The 16152-nt window shown below is 46.4% G+C and overlaps 1 protein-coding gene across 1 annotated transcript; it reads right to left on the minus strand.

The window, feature by feature from the left end:
* Window positions 1-2268: 2268 nt before the first annotated feature.
* Window positions 2269-15438, minus strand: LOC309379542 (coiled-coil domain-containing protein 166-like). Its single transcript, XM_081928786.1, has 2 exons — window positions 14873-15438; window positions 2269-3529 (listed from the first exon to the last, which is right to left on the minus strand). The coding sequence occupies exon 2, from the start codon at window positions 3499-3501 to the stop codon at window positions 2461-2463; it is 1041 nt and encodes a 346-aa protein (XP_081784912.1). The 5' UTR covers window positions 3502-3529; window positions 14873-15438; the 3' UTR covers window positions 2269-2460.
* Window positions 15439-16152: the final 714 nt, after the last annotated feature.

Below are 16152 nucleotides of genomic sequence, written 5' to 3' on the forward strand. Positions count from 1 at the left end.
TGCCCCTGAAGGGCCAGGTGCGCAGCCTGGGAGTCATTTTGGACTCACAGCTGTCCATGGAGGCACAGGTCAATTCTGTGTCCAGGGCAGCTGTTTACCAGCTCCACCTGGTACGCAGGCTGAGACCCTCCCTGCCCGCAGACTGCCTTGCCAGAGTAGTGCATGCTCTGGTTATCTCCCGCTTGGGCCACTGCAATGCGCTCTACGTGGGGATACCTTTGAAGGTGACCCGGAAACTACAACTAATCCAGAATGCGGCAGCTAGACTGGTGACTGGGAGCAGCCGCCAAGCCCACATAACACCGGTTTTGAAATACCTACATTGGCTTTTAGTAGGTTTCCAAGCACAATTCAAAGTGTTGGTGCTGACCTTTAAAGCCCTAAATGGCCTCCACCCAGTATACCTGAAGGAGCGTCTTCACCCCCATCGTTCTGCCCGGACACTGAGATGCAGCGTCGAGGGCCTTCTGGTGGTTCCCTCACTGCAAGAAGCCAAGTTACAGGGAAGCAGGCAGAAGGCCTCGGTAGTGGCACCCATCCTGCGGAACGCCCTCCCACCAGATGTCAAAGAACAATAACTACCAAACTTTTAGAAGACATCTGAAGGCAGCCCTCTTTAGGGAAGCTTTTAATGTTTGATGTATTATGGTATTTTAATATTTGGTTAGAAGCTGCCCAGAGTGGCAGGGGAAGCCCAGCCAGATGGGCAGGGTATAAATAATAAATTATTATTATTATAGTGGCTTCGGGGTGGGATGTGGGATGTGGGGATCCTGGCTCCCAATGCAGTAGAGATGCAGTGCCAGAATCTCACCACTCTGCTTGTAGCTCCTTGTTTGGGCAATCTATGTAGGAAGATAATCACATACTTGCAGCTAAGGTGTCTTTGATTCAGAAAGAATAAGGAGCTGAGGGGAAGGCCTTTCAGACTGGGAACCGGGTGTGGGATGGGCCAAGAGCTCTGCTGTGCCCAAAGGTAGCCTCAGGAGGGAACTTTTCTTCAGGACAGCAGCAGGGGGAGGAAGGATTTAAATGTGAATGGACAGCTGCACAAACAGCCTTCCCAGAATGCTCACCCTGCCTTGTTTAACCACCAGCTTCTCTGAAACTGATTTCGCTGGATGAATTGGCCAAATTGTCTGGCACCAAGGAGAACAATGGCACGGATCCTGGCCCTTCATGTCTGGTGTGAGTGGTGCCCACTGGTGTGTGTTCTGGGTGACAACTTCCTTCTGGAGTCCCTTTGGCTGCTGCTTCCCAGTGAACCTTTGGAGCCCACAAACCAGGGGAAGCGGAGCTGTGGTGTCAGATCCACCAGCCTGTGGGATGTAAACACTGGGAGCAGTCAAGTACAACATTCCTTGTTTTGCTAGAGTGGACATGCAAGGGGATGTTTGGTCCAGCTAGTCAAACTTCCTGTTCCTCCTGGCCTGGAGCATCCTTCCTTGCATGGGACTAGTGGGTGGGCGTGACCTTTCCAGACCTGGTCAAAGGCCAAGGCATGCTGCCTCTCTCTCTCTTTTCCATCTTCCTTTCGTCCTGCGAACTTCCTGACTCACCTGGACTGGACTGCTGCCAGCCGGAAGTCTCCCAGGTCATCTCCCATATGGGGTAAAACTCTACATGTTTGTAACTTTAAGCCTAAAGCCTGCCTTCAGGGATCATACTCTGCCTGATCATGCGTAAAACTACTTTATGTTACTTATGAATAAGACTGTTGTGTCTTTATTCTTTTAGGAGGGATCAAAGGGATCTTACCAGGAGTGATAGAACATATCTCAATCTGGGCAAGCCAGATTGAATTGTTTATTGTCTTAAGAGGCTCACATGGGTCTGCAACCAGCTTTCTGCTGCGTAAGAAGGAGAATGCACTCTGCTGTGTAAAGAGACTTGCCAGTGCTAGCCAATGCTCAGGGGTGAAGGGACCAACCATACCTGCAGCATCACAGGTTCCCCACCCCTTCCACTAATGTAAGTTTGTGCTACTAATGCACTTAACCACAAAGACTCCCTGGCCATTGCCCAGAGAAGGCAGCAGCCTGTGTTGTCCAATGCTTTGCAGTTTCTGCCTCCTGAAGTGGGCAAGGACTATTGCCCGAGGGCTGGTGGGTGGCAGCAGGCTGCCACGAGAGCCTATGAGAGGATGCAGGTGTTGCTACTGGCTGTGATGCCGATGGGCTTGCCTGGGAGTAAGCAGAGGCGCAGCAGCCTCTTCCTCCCGCTTGACCAGAGACCCCATAAGAGGACAGGAAGCTGTCCAGCACTGACGCACATCCACACACATCCTTTTAATTAGGGGGGCGGGGTTGGTCCATGTTTCCTGCCACCTCTGATACGAAGCGAAGAGCAGAGTGCATGAGCTGCTGCAGTCTCCAATCCCCAAACAGCTTGTTGCTGTCTCTGGGTCAGGATTTCTGCCTCCGCATTTAGAAGTCTACTCTCAGGCCTCCTCACCTTTGCTCACACGCCTGGAAACCACTTGCTCTCGTAAGACTGCTGGCTGCTTGTGGGCATCGCTTGCTGCTTGCTGCTGCTCTTGGGGCTCCAGAGTGGTGGCAAACCTTCGGCAGCTGCTGCCTGAGCATCCCTCTTTGCGGGCCCTTGAGCGCTCGCGCCCCGAGAGGATTTTTGTGGGCTCTTGGGAGGCTGGCTACTGGGAGTGGGGCCAATCTTCTGAGCCGCCTGTTGCTGGAGCCAGCGGCGCATGTGTGCCAGGCCCTGCCCATAGTGGAGCTCCCGCAGGAGCTGCTCCTTCTGCTCTCTCAGCTGCTGCCGGAAGGCTTTCAGGCCTTTAGCTCGCTGGATGAGGCCGAGGAGCTCCTTGCGCAGCCGCCTGTTCTCCTCCTTCACTCGGTTGGTGTGCTGGATGAGGCTGCGCACGGCTTCCTTCTCGGCCTTCTTGGCCAGGGCCTGGACCTTCTGCTCCGCTTGCACCTCGTACTCCGCCTTCTGGTGCAGGTACTTGCTCTTGAGCAAGCGCATTTCCTCCGAGTGCCGGATCTTCATGGCCAGCAGCTCCTTCTCCAGCTCCCGGATGCGGATGAGCTGCTCGGACTGCAGCTCCTTGAAGGGCTTGAGCTCCTCAACCTCCTTGGTCATGAGGGAGAACTTGGTCTCCATCTCAATCAGCTGGCTCCTCATCTCTGTCTCCTTGTCTGTGTACTGGGAGGTCAGCTCCTCCTTCTGCTTCAGGACACTGGTGAGGTCAAAGAGGTTCTGCTCATTGAGGGTGGTGATGGCGTCCTGGCACCGGGCAGCGCGCCTGTTCAGGTAGCTCAGGTAGGCCTTGCTGTTCTGCCGGATCTCCTGCGCTTCCTTGTCCAGGAACTCGTTCCTGCTCTGGAACTGGTCCACCCACTGCGTGTAGGTGTGGATGTGCTCTGCCAGGATGAGGGACTCCTTCTTCAGGGACTGCTCTTGCTCCGTCAAGAGCGGCCCAGTCGTGCTCTGGCTCTTGGCGATGCTCTTCCGAGCTTTGGACTTGGTCTTCTTTGTCGCCATGCTGGGGCAGGGGCTGCCCTCTCAGGCACTGGCAAAAGAGAAATGCAGTGGGATTTTATTTTAAATGTTTTGGTACCACGTTCTGAGGTCCTGAAGTCCTCAGTCAATTTTCTAAAAGCAGCAACATACAAACAGTCAGTTTCAATACAAATGGAACTTTTATGAGCCATCATTTGAACTGTGGATGATATTTTGGATCTGCACTGAACCAGCACCATTACCCATGTGTCACGGACTGGTTGGACACAAAGGAATAGTGGGAGGAACCAGTTGGGGAACCACCAAGGGAGGAAGGCTCAGAGTCGGCGGCTTGGTGGTGAGATGCCAATGAGTGGTCGGAGGGTGAAGAGGGAGCAGACTGGGAGGAGGAGGAGGTGGCAGAAGCAGAAGAGGTGCCGGGGTTTAGTGAGCAGGGGGGAGGGGTCTGTGGCAGAGGGAAGTCTAGAATCAGAATCAGAAGCGTAAGCAGGAGAGTGGGCTGAGGGAGGCCAAGAGGCAGAGATGAGTCAGGCTGGTGAAGAAACACAAGTGTCTTCCACGCACACACACCCTGCTGTGACAAGATTTCCTCCTCCCTAGTCTCCCAGGATCAGGAGAGGCATGAAGCAAGAGGAGTATAGGCAGAAACGCAGGTGCCGTCTCAGATTGCTTGGGAAGGACCTGGCAGAGGAAGGCCCTTAGCTGTGGGAAGGTGGGGACCTTCAGGCTCCACAACTGCCTCATAAGGATCAGACCTACCAAGGAAGACTTGCTGTGCTCTTTAGGCTTGGCCCTCCTGTGCAGATCCTTTTTTTTTTCTAATCAAGAGTTAACTTCACCTGCTCTGCTCTGTGTGATTTACTGCTTGCTGGCTCCCTCCTGACATCACATGAGAACGGACAGAAGCATTTGAGGCATGTATAAAAAGAGTTGAAGAGAGAGGGAACTGGGTGCCCCCCCCCCGAAGCTTTCCATGAGCAAGGGGCTGTTGGCCAGATACGGGGCTGGAGGGGGAGCTGCTCCATAGCACTCAGTCCATAAGGATGTAGTCAGCATATCTCTTTCTTGAGTTGAGAACTTGAAAAATGCAGCTATGCCAGAATGCATGATCTGAGAGATTTTGTTCTGGGCATCTCAGAAGCTAGCTCAGAACCTGATTAGGGCTTTGTGCTGAAGCTTCTTCAATTAATTGGGTTTTCACTGTGCATTATGTTAACTTAAAATTTATTAAAATACAATGAAAAAGGGATGGGGCAAAAGGTAAATGCCGTCTATTGAGTCTTTGGGACAGAGAAGCTAAGGGATTTCCCTGTTGTTTCTCAGGCTGCGACATCCTTAATTATATCAAAAGACACTTTCACCAGTGGTCATTGTGAGGATCTTGGTTCTTGGCTTTTGTGAGTATAAGAAACTGCTAATCCACCTAAGACAATTTCCCAGATGTTTCCTTTCAATACACAAACACCCGAAGACTCCCATTTATGCTGGACTCCCTTTTCAGACAGAAATCTTTCAAAGTTATTAGAGGTAAATTCATCTCCTCTTTTTGATTGCACTCCAGCTATCTTTGCATCATATTTTGCTTTCACCCAGTTTACAAAATTCTCAAACCTCTATTTAGCTTCTCCTTTAACAAATAAACGAACCCAAAATGCAAGAAATTGTCAACAGTTGTAAGATTAAATTTAGCTCCTTACAGAGTTTCCTGGAATGGATTTGCTCAATCTATATGCAGACGTTCTAGAACTCGCTTAGGATTTCTTTCACATTTTGTGTTAATTGGAGCTGTTGTTGATTTACACTTCCTCAGCAATTACAGAGTCTACCTTTACAATGTCGGCAGAGAAACACCATTTTTTCCTCTGTAATTTTCTTTCTCTATCTGTAGATTTGTAATCCAAATGTTTCCCGAGGCAATTTCTTTTAAGGTGATTTTCTGATCCACAGTTGTAGCACCTACAAATTCCATAAACTTTTTCAACGTGTTGTCACTCTTTCTTTCTTCTACATTCACTTCTTTATCTTGGCTTGTTGAAACAGCTCTCTGCCATCTTTCCTTGCTCCTGTCTTCTTTCTCACTTTGAAATTCTTTAAAGTAGTCCTACTTTTGCAGTTCTTTGAAATTCTTTAAAGTAGTCCTTCTTTTGCAGTTAACAGCCCTCTAACAGTCAGTAATTGGCTGTCTTCCAGATCAGTAATTATTGTGACTCTTGCTCTCTCCTCTCTGTGAAGCCATTCAGGAGAAGGTAAAGGAAAAATGGTAAAGGACCCCAGACGGTTAAGTCCAGTCAAAGGCGATAATGGGTTTGCGGTGCTCATCTCGCTTTCAAACTGAGGAAGCTGGCGTTTGTCCACAGACAGCTTTCCAGGACTAAATGCTTCTGGAGCAACGATACACCGTGACAGAAACCAGAGCGCATGGAAACACTGTTTACCTTTCCACTGGAGTGGTACCTATTTATCTACTTGCACTTTTTTTGGGGTGTACTTTTGAACTGCTAGGTTGGCAGAAGCATGGGGAGAGCAACAGGAGCTCACCCCGTTAAGTGAATTTGAACCGCCAACCTTTTGATCAGCAAGCCCAAGAGGTTTAGATCGCAGCACCACCCACTCCCTTCTCAGGAGAAGAAGGGTCTGAAGGTGGGTCATTAATACAGGGTCCAATAAACCTTCTCTCCAGAGCAGTATCTCCATCTTGACACACCAACTGGCATAATTATTTTCTGTTAGTTTCTCCATACTCAGAGACACAGACATTGTGAAACTTGCTTGCTCCCTTCCTGCAGTTAAACGTTCTGCAGCTTCCACAACCACTTAGCCACATAGGATTCACAGACCCCCGTTTGCCTTGGGTTATCTGCAAAATCTTCCTTGACTGTGATGACTTCAGATTGCTGGTTTCCAAAGTGTGGGATTGACTTCAAGAATTCGCTTGTTGCTCTCTAGCGCCATCTGCTGGCCATAACCTTTGTTGGTTGTGCTGAAGTAACCACTTCTCACAGAAGCTGAGGAAGATGAGTTCTTAATTCAGATGTTACGGAAGGGGGGGGGCATGTCTTCTTCACCTTCTTCTTCGCTACAATATATCAATTTATTTCCAATTGTCAATGTCAAAAGGGACTAAAATCTATAAAATTCATAGAAAATCAGCGTGCCAGTTTGCTCAATTACCCTAGGACTCCATCACATTTCCCCTGTCCAGCATAATCCCTCAAGCAAGGTGTCAAGACCCTAATCCTTTCAAATTGCTCTGATCAGCCTTTCCTCCAGACAATGTCAGGTGGCAGACTATGCATATTTGGGACTATTGTTTTCTCATCCCCAGGAAGTGTTTATCTGTGCATATCTCCAGCTCTGCATATTCCCCCCCTCCCTCCTCCTCATGTTAATCCGGTGTAGCTCTGCATATTCCCCCCTCCCTCCTCCATATGTTAATCTGTGTAACCCAACCTCCCTTTAATATATTCATGATGTAATCTGTGTAACCAAACCTCTCTTTAATGTATTCATGACGTGTTTTGCACTGTATTCTGGGACATGGAGTTTCAAAAACTCATGTCACCCCTTTCTCACTGTTCAATCTCGTCTTGAACCTGTTGGCCAATAAACTTGGATCTTCTGCAGTTTGCTCCTGTCTCCGGCTGAGCTCATTTTCCTCCGCGGGGACCCACGGACTGAGTCCGATGAGCTGGGTGGCAGAGCAGCCTCGCACCCAGATTTTTGCCGTAACAGTTGGCTGCCCAATGTGGGGCATGCGGTTCTCCCGCGTTGCTGACCGGGGGCCCCGAAATCTTCAGCCGGCACCAGGCCATTTTGCCTGGGAAGATCCTTTGGACCCCCGGCCATCTTCCGGGCGGTAATCGAAAGCCCCAGGAGTTCAGCCGGGGAGCAAAGAGGGATCCAGCCGGCTTACTCATCAATCCCGGGATCATCATGGAAAACACGTGAGTATAAGGAAAAGGAAAAACCCAGTGCACTGGTGGGAAAGGGGTGGAAATCTCCTGGCAACTGAATTCTCTGCCCTCCTCTCTATCGCTCCTTCTCACCTGTCTCTTGGTCCAATTGGTGAGAGAGACCGTGGACTGCTGTTCGACCCGAAAGGGGGGTTCTGAGCTCTATCTCTTTCTCTAAAACCTCTCCAGCCAGCTGCACCAATTGGGAGTCCGAAAGTAAGACGGAGAGACCCGACTTGAAAAACAGCCGACTCTCCGCAACGGACGTCCCAGTTGAAAGCAAGGGGTTGGAATTCTTCTTCCGAACTTCCCGAGCGTCCTCACCGAGGGGGCAGGAAGGGGTCTGGCTTTCTATCCAATCCCAGCCGCACTGGTCGGTGCCACGTAACACGTGTATTGTGCGTGAGCCCGCTTCCAAAAGCAAGGGGGATTTTCGGTTCGAAACTCTATCCAGGGATCACCCGATCTGGCACCGCACGGCGCGGGCGTTCAGTAGGGCCCCTTTTCCTGAGATTGACGATAGGTAGGAGGTTGCCAGGAGGGATAGCCCATGAGGAATTGGGCGGGATCGGCAGAGTGGAAAAGGACCCCAGGTTATTGACTAAGGAAATAGGAAGGAATACCGGATAGCTAGAGCTCTTTAAAAACCCTCTAAGGAAGTTGCCAAGCGACTAAAGACCCCTCTTTACTATAAATCCCGTATTAAGTATATCAATCTCCTAGATATACCAATCCTTACCGCCCTTTCTCTTCCCTCTTTCTGTCTAGACACGCGTAAAACATAAAATGGGTACCCAGGCTTCCAAACGCGAGTGGGCTCACTCTGGGAGGAAGGCTTCTAGAAAGCCATCTCAGTCTCAGAAGGACCCTGACTCTCCTCTCCAATTTGTCATCACGTATTGGAAGACGATTCCTGGCCACAAATTATTATCGAAGCAAAATTAGAGAACCTCTGTTCTGAAATCTGGCCCGCCAGCACCGCCTCCGCCAAGCCCGAATTGCGTTGGCCGGCTGGTTAACTGGTGGTGTTTGAAGAGGCAAGGAGGCTCTTAAAACCATGTGGGACCTTCCTACTAATTTCACTTAATGAAGCTATAGGAAGCAGCCCAACTCCTTGCAATAACCAACTAAAGGATGAGAGTATATATGTTTACATGTTGTCTGTTATGTGTGTTGTGTGTTAATACATATATGAGAATATGTGTGTTTACATGTTGTCTGTTATGTGTGTTGTCTGTTCCTTCTGTCTCTGACAGACTGCCTTTCTTAAGCGCGCATAGTTTAAACTGCAAGCTTGCTTCAAAATTTTAAATTTAAGGAAGCTATGCTGGACCTTATCAGTCCTAAATAAGACAAAATGAGAATGAAGGGTGCAAATGTTTACCCCACCTCTTGGTTTGCCGCAACTTTTCAGATCGTTAGTCTACAGTCTATTTTGGAATGTGAATGTTTCTAATGTGAATTAGATGTTTCTGCTGCAAAAGCGTAGGTGAGCACAACTGCTCTCTCAAGCTAAAATGCAGTGTATTTATTTCATGAAGCACATGCCTATGAAAGTATGGTCTTCCTTCTAAGAAAATATCTGAGTCCAGTTTTAACTTTGATTTGGTTGGACAGAAGAGTTATTGTAAGGCTCCTGATATCAGGCCTCTTTTCTTAGAAAATGCCCCCCCCTTGTTTCATTCTGTCTCTTTCAGGGGTTTTTTTCCTCTTCTTCTGTGCCAGGTAAATTTACTTCCGAGTAAGCTTCCTTTAAAGGAAACTGCAAAGGGGGGGGGCATAGATTAGGTTTACTATTCCTCTGCAAATTCAGATTAGGCTTACTATTCCTCTGCAAATTCAGATTAGGCTTACTATTCCTCTGCAAATTCAGGAAAAATTGTCACTTTTGTATTCCCTTTAAATCAAATCTATGGCTGTTTTAACTATGCTTTATAAGAGATCCTCTCCCTATCTTAAGAAAATGTTCACTTCAATCTTTCTCTAAAGATCATTTGTCTAGGAACTTGCACTCTAAGGAACTTGCACGTCTAAGGAAGTAAACTCAAACTAATCTCAAGATCTGCTAAAGGGTTCTGTATAAGTTGGGAATTTTTTATTTTCCTCTTCCTTAGTACATGATAGGAGCACTGATTGTGCTCTCTTCCCCAGTAGTGCCTGTGTACATAAGTATGTGTGTGTAGTACAAATCTTGCTGTGAAATCTTGCTGTGAACCCTTTATTTTGGAGGGTTGGACTAGATGACCCCAGGGTCCCTTTCAACTCTCCCAATTTGTGGCTGTGTGGAAGGACATGTGTCCGCAAGCATTGCAGGGTAATTCTTAAATTCTGGTGTGGTGATGGAGTTGAAATTCAGCCTAGCTTTGCTCTTTAGTTTTAAAAAGGTGAGAGGTGAAGCTGTGATGTTTTGAAGCACAACTGGTAATATCAAGCATTTGAGTGATTACAGTGTTTATCATTTTGTTTATCATTTTGCCTACTATTTGAAAATCAGACCAATACATATGGGCCTTGACCAATCCTGTAAATAAAGGGGCAGGAAAATTTTTGTCTGCAAATGGTAAGGCCGAAAAACTTAGAATGTTAAAAATAAATAAATTAAAAATCCTATGAATTCTGACTCTCTGCCCATTTCCCCCCATATATAAGGGCGCGGCATTGTTCCACGAATGGCCATGGCCAGAGGGATATTAGCCCTTTCCTGTACATAAAGGAAGCAGTCCCTTTGCTTGGGCTGAAATTGCTAGCTTTTATTGGTGAATACTTCAATTGCTGAGTTTCTCTCTTTTGTTTTAAATCTAACCCTCTTTTAAAATCTACTCCTTACCCTTCCCTTATTCAAATTCTAATTTTGCCAAAAGATGCAACATTTCAATAGTATAAAAGGTTTGCTGAGACATGAACTCCACACATGCACAGAGACTAGATCAGCAAAAAAAAAAAGGATAGGAAAAGAAATGAGAGAGAGAGAGAGGAAGGAGGTTTATGTAAAACTTGGAACCATTGAGAGAAATCACCCTTAAAGGTAAAGGTAAAGGTACCCCTGCCCGTACGGGCCAGTCTTGACAGACTCTGGGGTTGTGCGCCCATCTCACTTAAGAGGCCAGGGGCCAGCGCTGTCCGGAGACACTTCCGGGTCACATGGTCAGTGTGACATCGCTGCTCTGGCGAGCCAGAGCTGCACACGGAAACGCCGTTTACCTTCCCGCTGGTAAGCGGTCCCTATTTATCTACTTGCACCCGGAGGTGCTTTCGAACTGCTAGGTTGGCAGGTGCTGGGACCGAGCAGCGGGAGCGCACCCCGCAGCAAGGGATTCGAACCGCCGACCTTTCGATCAGCAAGTCCTAGGCGCTGAGGCTTTAACCCACAGCGCCACCTGTGTCCCTGAATGTGTCCCAAGTTTGAAATCTTAACATGCCAAATTCTTTTCACAGGTAAATATCAAAGAATTCCACCCCTCAATGGGATTTAAATCACAGACTTTGTCTGTGTGCATTTTAGGAACAGCATTTCCTGACAGGCTTCTCACATGAAATAATTTTCCCTTTTAACAGGATATGTGAACCCCGATAACAAAGTGTTTGTCCCTTTTTTTTCTCCCACAACAACTTTCTTTCTGTTCTGTGAAATCCCTGCTGTATTAGTGACTTCCATCTCTTCGTGGCTTCGACACTTTTAAAGTTACAAATAATCTGTTTCCATTTATTTAATCCGTTTTCCATGATGTCTATGAAATTAATCGAAGCATAACCAAACATTGTTTGTGGAATGGTATTTGTTTACCTTTTGCCTGAGCATTCCCTATTAATTCTGTCATTTTGGCTAATTCAAGGTACTTGCACAACTTTAAATTGCCATTAAGTCATTTTCCAGTATTTTGCTATTAACATTCTAGCCGATGTTGTCACATCAAGAAACACTCTTTTATTTTCATTGTTACTTCAGATTTCTTAAAATTCTGTGTCTTAGCATTTATTTACTTTGGTTCCTCATAGGTCATTGTGTGTGTGTGTGTGTGTGTGTGTGTGTGTTTTATTATTATTTTAACTGTGTCTTTTAAGTCCACCCTGCCCTTACAGGATATCACTTCTACAAGTGTGTTAGTACAGATCCAATGAAAAGCTTCGCCACCACAACAGAAGAAACCAAAGTTTCAAAGTGGCCACAGCTATCTCTTTCAAAGGATATAGACTGCCGGGGGAGTGGGGCTGACAAGGGGGGGTGGAGTTGAATTGCAAGGACATTTTCTGACTTTTGAACCTCAAGATACATATATAAAATATCCCAATTGTCTCAAGATATGCAACTGATATTTAATTAGTTTGTTTTGTATTATGTGTTATTGCGTAGGAATGTTGAAATGTGTCTGACAGTGTGTCATTTCCACAAATGGGGGGGCTATTTTGTGGCTATTTTTGTGTGTAAGTGTTTTATGTCTAATGTCTTATTCCTTACACCCCAGTGGAGGATCCTCATACATTCTATACCTTTAACAGATCAGGCTATTATGTAGTCCAATGTTTAGACTTAGATAAATTTATTACCATATTTCGTTGTTTCACCTGGCACTACTGCCAACTTCCCTACCCATTTTAAAAAATGTGCTAAAACTCACTTTACCAAGGAGAAGCTTCTAAGATACATGAAGGTGGATATGCTTTGGTTTAGCAGGAATGATCCCTTATACAGTTAAATTGACTTATTTCGACAAGTGCCCTTTTAAGAATGGTTTTCTTTTAACAGATTGGTTTGAAGAGTTGAGAACCATGGGGCAAGATAAATTCAAATTGGACTCAGTTTGAATTGGGCAAGTGTATCCAGGCTGTAATTAGCTTTTGGTCCTTAAAGTGCAAGTGAGCAACTTCCCATGACTGCGAGAGCAATAATAAAACCGCATAGAAAGGCCAAGGTAAAGACATTTCCCTCAGGACGTGTCCAAACCTGTGCCAGCTGTGATGGGTGCCAGGCAACATGGCTAATATGAAAGCCCTAAGTGGATTCACCAGGGATTGCCACTACTGTGACACGTGAGACCACAGAAGAGCTACCTTGACACCTGAGAACACAAATGGCGGAGGGCAAAGCAAACTGCATTTTTTTCCAGTCAATAGTGGACCTTCCTGCTAAATGTAAAGCATAGACCACTACTGAACAAAATACAACAGGTGTTCCTTTATGCGATATCCTATATCCAGCTATCTGCACTACTATACTTGCAAATGGCCTTAAGAGGCATGATTTGCAAGTCCCCTTCAGGTTTGCACAAACCCACACATCTAGTACGGTAGATACAAAGTTATTATTTAGTGCATATCTATATAACATAAACATACATTGTATTGGTCCGTGTTGCTCCCTCCTTTGTTGCCCTGCTCAACCAACCTCCTTTTCCATTAGGGCCTATTCCCACTCACACGGCACCCCTACCTTCACCGAGATTTAGGGTGCGGAGAAAAGATTTGCAAGTTCTTACAGAACTTTAATGCAAATCTATCTCCGAATGGGGGACTGTTACGGAAGGGGGGGGCATGTCTTCTTCACCTTCTTCTTCGCTACAATATATCAATTTATTTCCAATTGTCAATGTCAAAAGGGACTAAAATCTATAAAATTCATAGAAAATCAGCGTGCCAGTTTGCTCAATTACCCTAGGACTCCATCACATTTCCCCTGTCCAGCATAATCCCTCAAGCAAGGTGTCAAGACCCTAATCCTTTCAAATTGCTCTGATCAGCCTTTCCTCCAGACAATGTCAGGTGGCAGACTATGCATATTTGGGACTATTGTTTTCTCATCCCCAGGAAGTGTTTATCTGTGCATATCTCCAGCTCTGCATATTCCCCCCCTCCCTCCTCCTCATGTTAATCCGGTGTAGCTCTGCATATTCCCCCCTCCCTCCTCCATATGTTAATCTGTGTAACCCAACCTCCCTTTAATATATTCATGATGTAATCTGTGTAACCAAACCTCTCTTTAATGTATTCATGACGTGTTTTGCACTGTATTCTGGGACATGGAGGGAGTTTCAAAAACTCATGTCACCCCTTTCTCACTGTTCAATCTCGCCTTGAACCTGTTGCGCAATAAACTTGGATCTTCTGCAGTTTGCTCCTGTCTCCGGCTGAGCTCATTTTCCTCCGCAGGGACCCACGGACTTAGTCCGATGAGCTGGGTGGCAGAGCAGCCTCGCACCCAGATTTTTGCCGTAACACAGAGGTAGCATTTAGATGAGCAAACAGGCAACCAGTCTAATGTAAGGATTCAATACAAAGTCTCTCTCTCTCACACACAAGAGGGTGCAGTCTTTTAAGTACAAGAAAATGGTGCAGTTGTTGCAGGAGTCCAAGGTTGCCTTTCTGTCACTTTGCTCTCCTGGTAGCAGAGGATGCTTCCTAGCAGAAAGTTCTCCAGCTGTAATCCTCCTGCTGCAGGTCCTTGACAAAATGCTTGACATCCACACTATCTCCTCAACCTCCGACAAACTCTGCATTCTCCTCTCAGACCCAACTCTACACCTCTGCTAGCTTGCACACACAGTTCCCTTTTAAGGAGACTGTTCACAAGACACACAAAACTCAAGACAGTGACTCAGAAGCTGGACTTTAGTTCTAGTCACCTGTTTCACAGCTGTCACAGTTAACTCCTTCATGTAATTTATCCTTTGTAAAACACACAATTGTAACACATATATCAACAACGACTTTTTGAGCAACCTTTTTGGAGACGCACCATAGCTCAGTGGTAGACTGCGTGCTTTGCATGTGGAAAAAGAAAGAAAGAAAGAAAGAAAGAAAGAAAGAAAGAAAGAAAGAAAGAAAGAAAGAAAGAAAGAAAGAGAGAAAGAGAGAGAGAAAGAAGAGACCCAGGTCTCATCCCTGACATCTCACCTAGCAGTTGGTGAGAAAGACCCTTCTCTGCCTGAGGTTTGGGAGAGCTGGTCCTAGGCTCAAAAACAGGCTATTCTGGGCTGGATGAACCTGACCTGGTCCAAAGCCTTGGTCCAAAGCCTTGGACAAGTCACCAAACAGGTGCCAAACAATGCTGGCACTTGTCACACAAATCCAAGCAGACTTTAGGCTTGTTCTGAGGCAGCAGGTTCCCCCCCCCCCCCGCGGACTGAGAAATACAGGTAGCAATTTGACAGAGTCACCCAAATCCAATTTGACAGAGTCACCCAAATCCCTCGCATCTTTAGTGCCTGGCCACTATGTCTTATCTTAACACTGCAAGGACTAACAATGAAATTGTGATCTGAAGATAAGTAAGAATATACCTATCCTGCCCTGTGCTGTGCTGAGGTGCAAAGGAGCTCTGCTTCAATGCATTTCTGTTTGTACCATTTCTGAAGCTGGGACAGGGGTGGGCAGCCACCAAGCAGCTGTGAGAGACTCTGAGGCTGAGAGGGTGGCAGGGGCTGAAGGAGTGGGTCTTTCCTCACCTTTCCTCCAAGCAATGGGTGCTGGTGGTGCTGGCAGTGGGGACACGTACGGAGAACGGAGGTTTCTGTTAATATGGGCCCTGCTAGCCCTGAGGAACCATCATCATCAGCTATCCTGAGCAAAGAGCAGAGCAGCCACCATGAATGGCAAGCTCAATTCTGGGCCACTTTGTAGAAATGTCTTGGACATTTTTGCCCCATCAGAGTGTCAGTCATGCGAGACTTTGGCCTCTTGGATGATGAACCCTCCTGAAAAGCTTAAAGGCAAAAAAGACACTGGTATCACAATGGAGGTAGAACTCTTGTATCACAATGGAGGTAGAATCACCACATTGTTGAAAATGGAAGGTGTCCAAAGAACAGAAGACCATCAGAATCATGTGCTCAAGAGAAGAGCAACTGCGTCACAATGGAGGTGGAATCACCACAGTGTTGAAAACGGAAGGTATCCAAGGAGGAATAGAGGAGACCTGCTGTTCTAGGCCAAAGCCCCCCCCCCCCCCAGCCCTGACCACTTTGTCCACACAGGCATGATTTGGAACGCTTCTACAAAGCTGCATAATTCTTCAAGATGAAAATAAGGTTGGATTTGCTGAAAAAAACGATTGGAACTAGAATACAAAATTGGGAGGTATGAGGAGGTCAAGGAAACAAGTAAAGGAAGAAAATTTGTAAAGGTTTAATCTGTTCTTTTTCTATTTTAAGTGAATGTATTTTTATACCTTTTTCTTTTTTTCTTTTTCTGTTATTGTTGTATTCTTTTTCTTTGTATTTTGTATTGCTTTTTTCTTTTTTGTAACTTTAAACTTTGAATAAATATTATTAAAAAGAAAAAGATGGGAGACCATCTTCCTGCGAGTCCCAGATGACCTGCTCCCTGCCCAGGGGTGTCCTTAAGGCTTTGCTAATTTGGCCCCCACCAAGGGTGCTGGCCTGGGGGAAGCAAAAATCACATTGCTGCTTGGCCTCCCTGGGTTGCTGGTGGGCCAAGGGCAGTGGGAGAGCGGAGGTGATCTTACTGGAACTTGAAAACTGGGCAGGTGAGGGGCTTACTTCTGAGTAAATGGGCCAAGGAGTAGGTGTGCAAGAGAAGCTGCAGGAGATAGTGGTGGAGGAGAGGAAAACTGAGACAGACAAATAAAGCTGTTTTGTTGATGAAAGAAATAAATGCCTTATGGTTGGAGAAGATGGGGCACGATCATAAATGGTGGGCTTCAAAGGGAGAGAAATGAATGCATAGCAAGAAACTTCAGGGTCACTAATAACTGATGTGAGGAAGA

Source organism: Podarcis melisellensis, assembly GCF_964234715.1.
Source record: "Podarcis melisellensis genome assembly, chromosome: 10".
NCBI lineage: Eukaryota > Metazoa > Chordata > Lepidosauria > Squamata > Lacertidae > Podarcis > Podarcis melisellensis.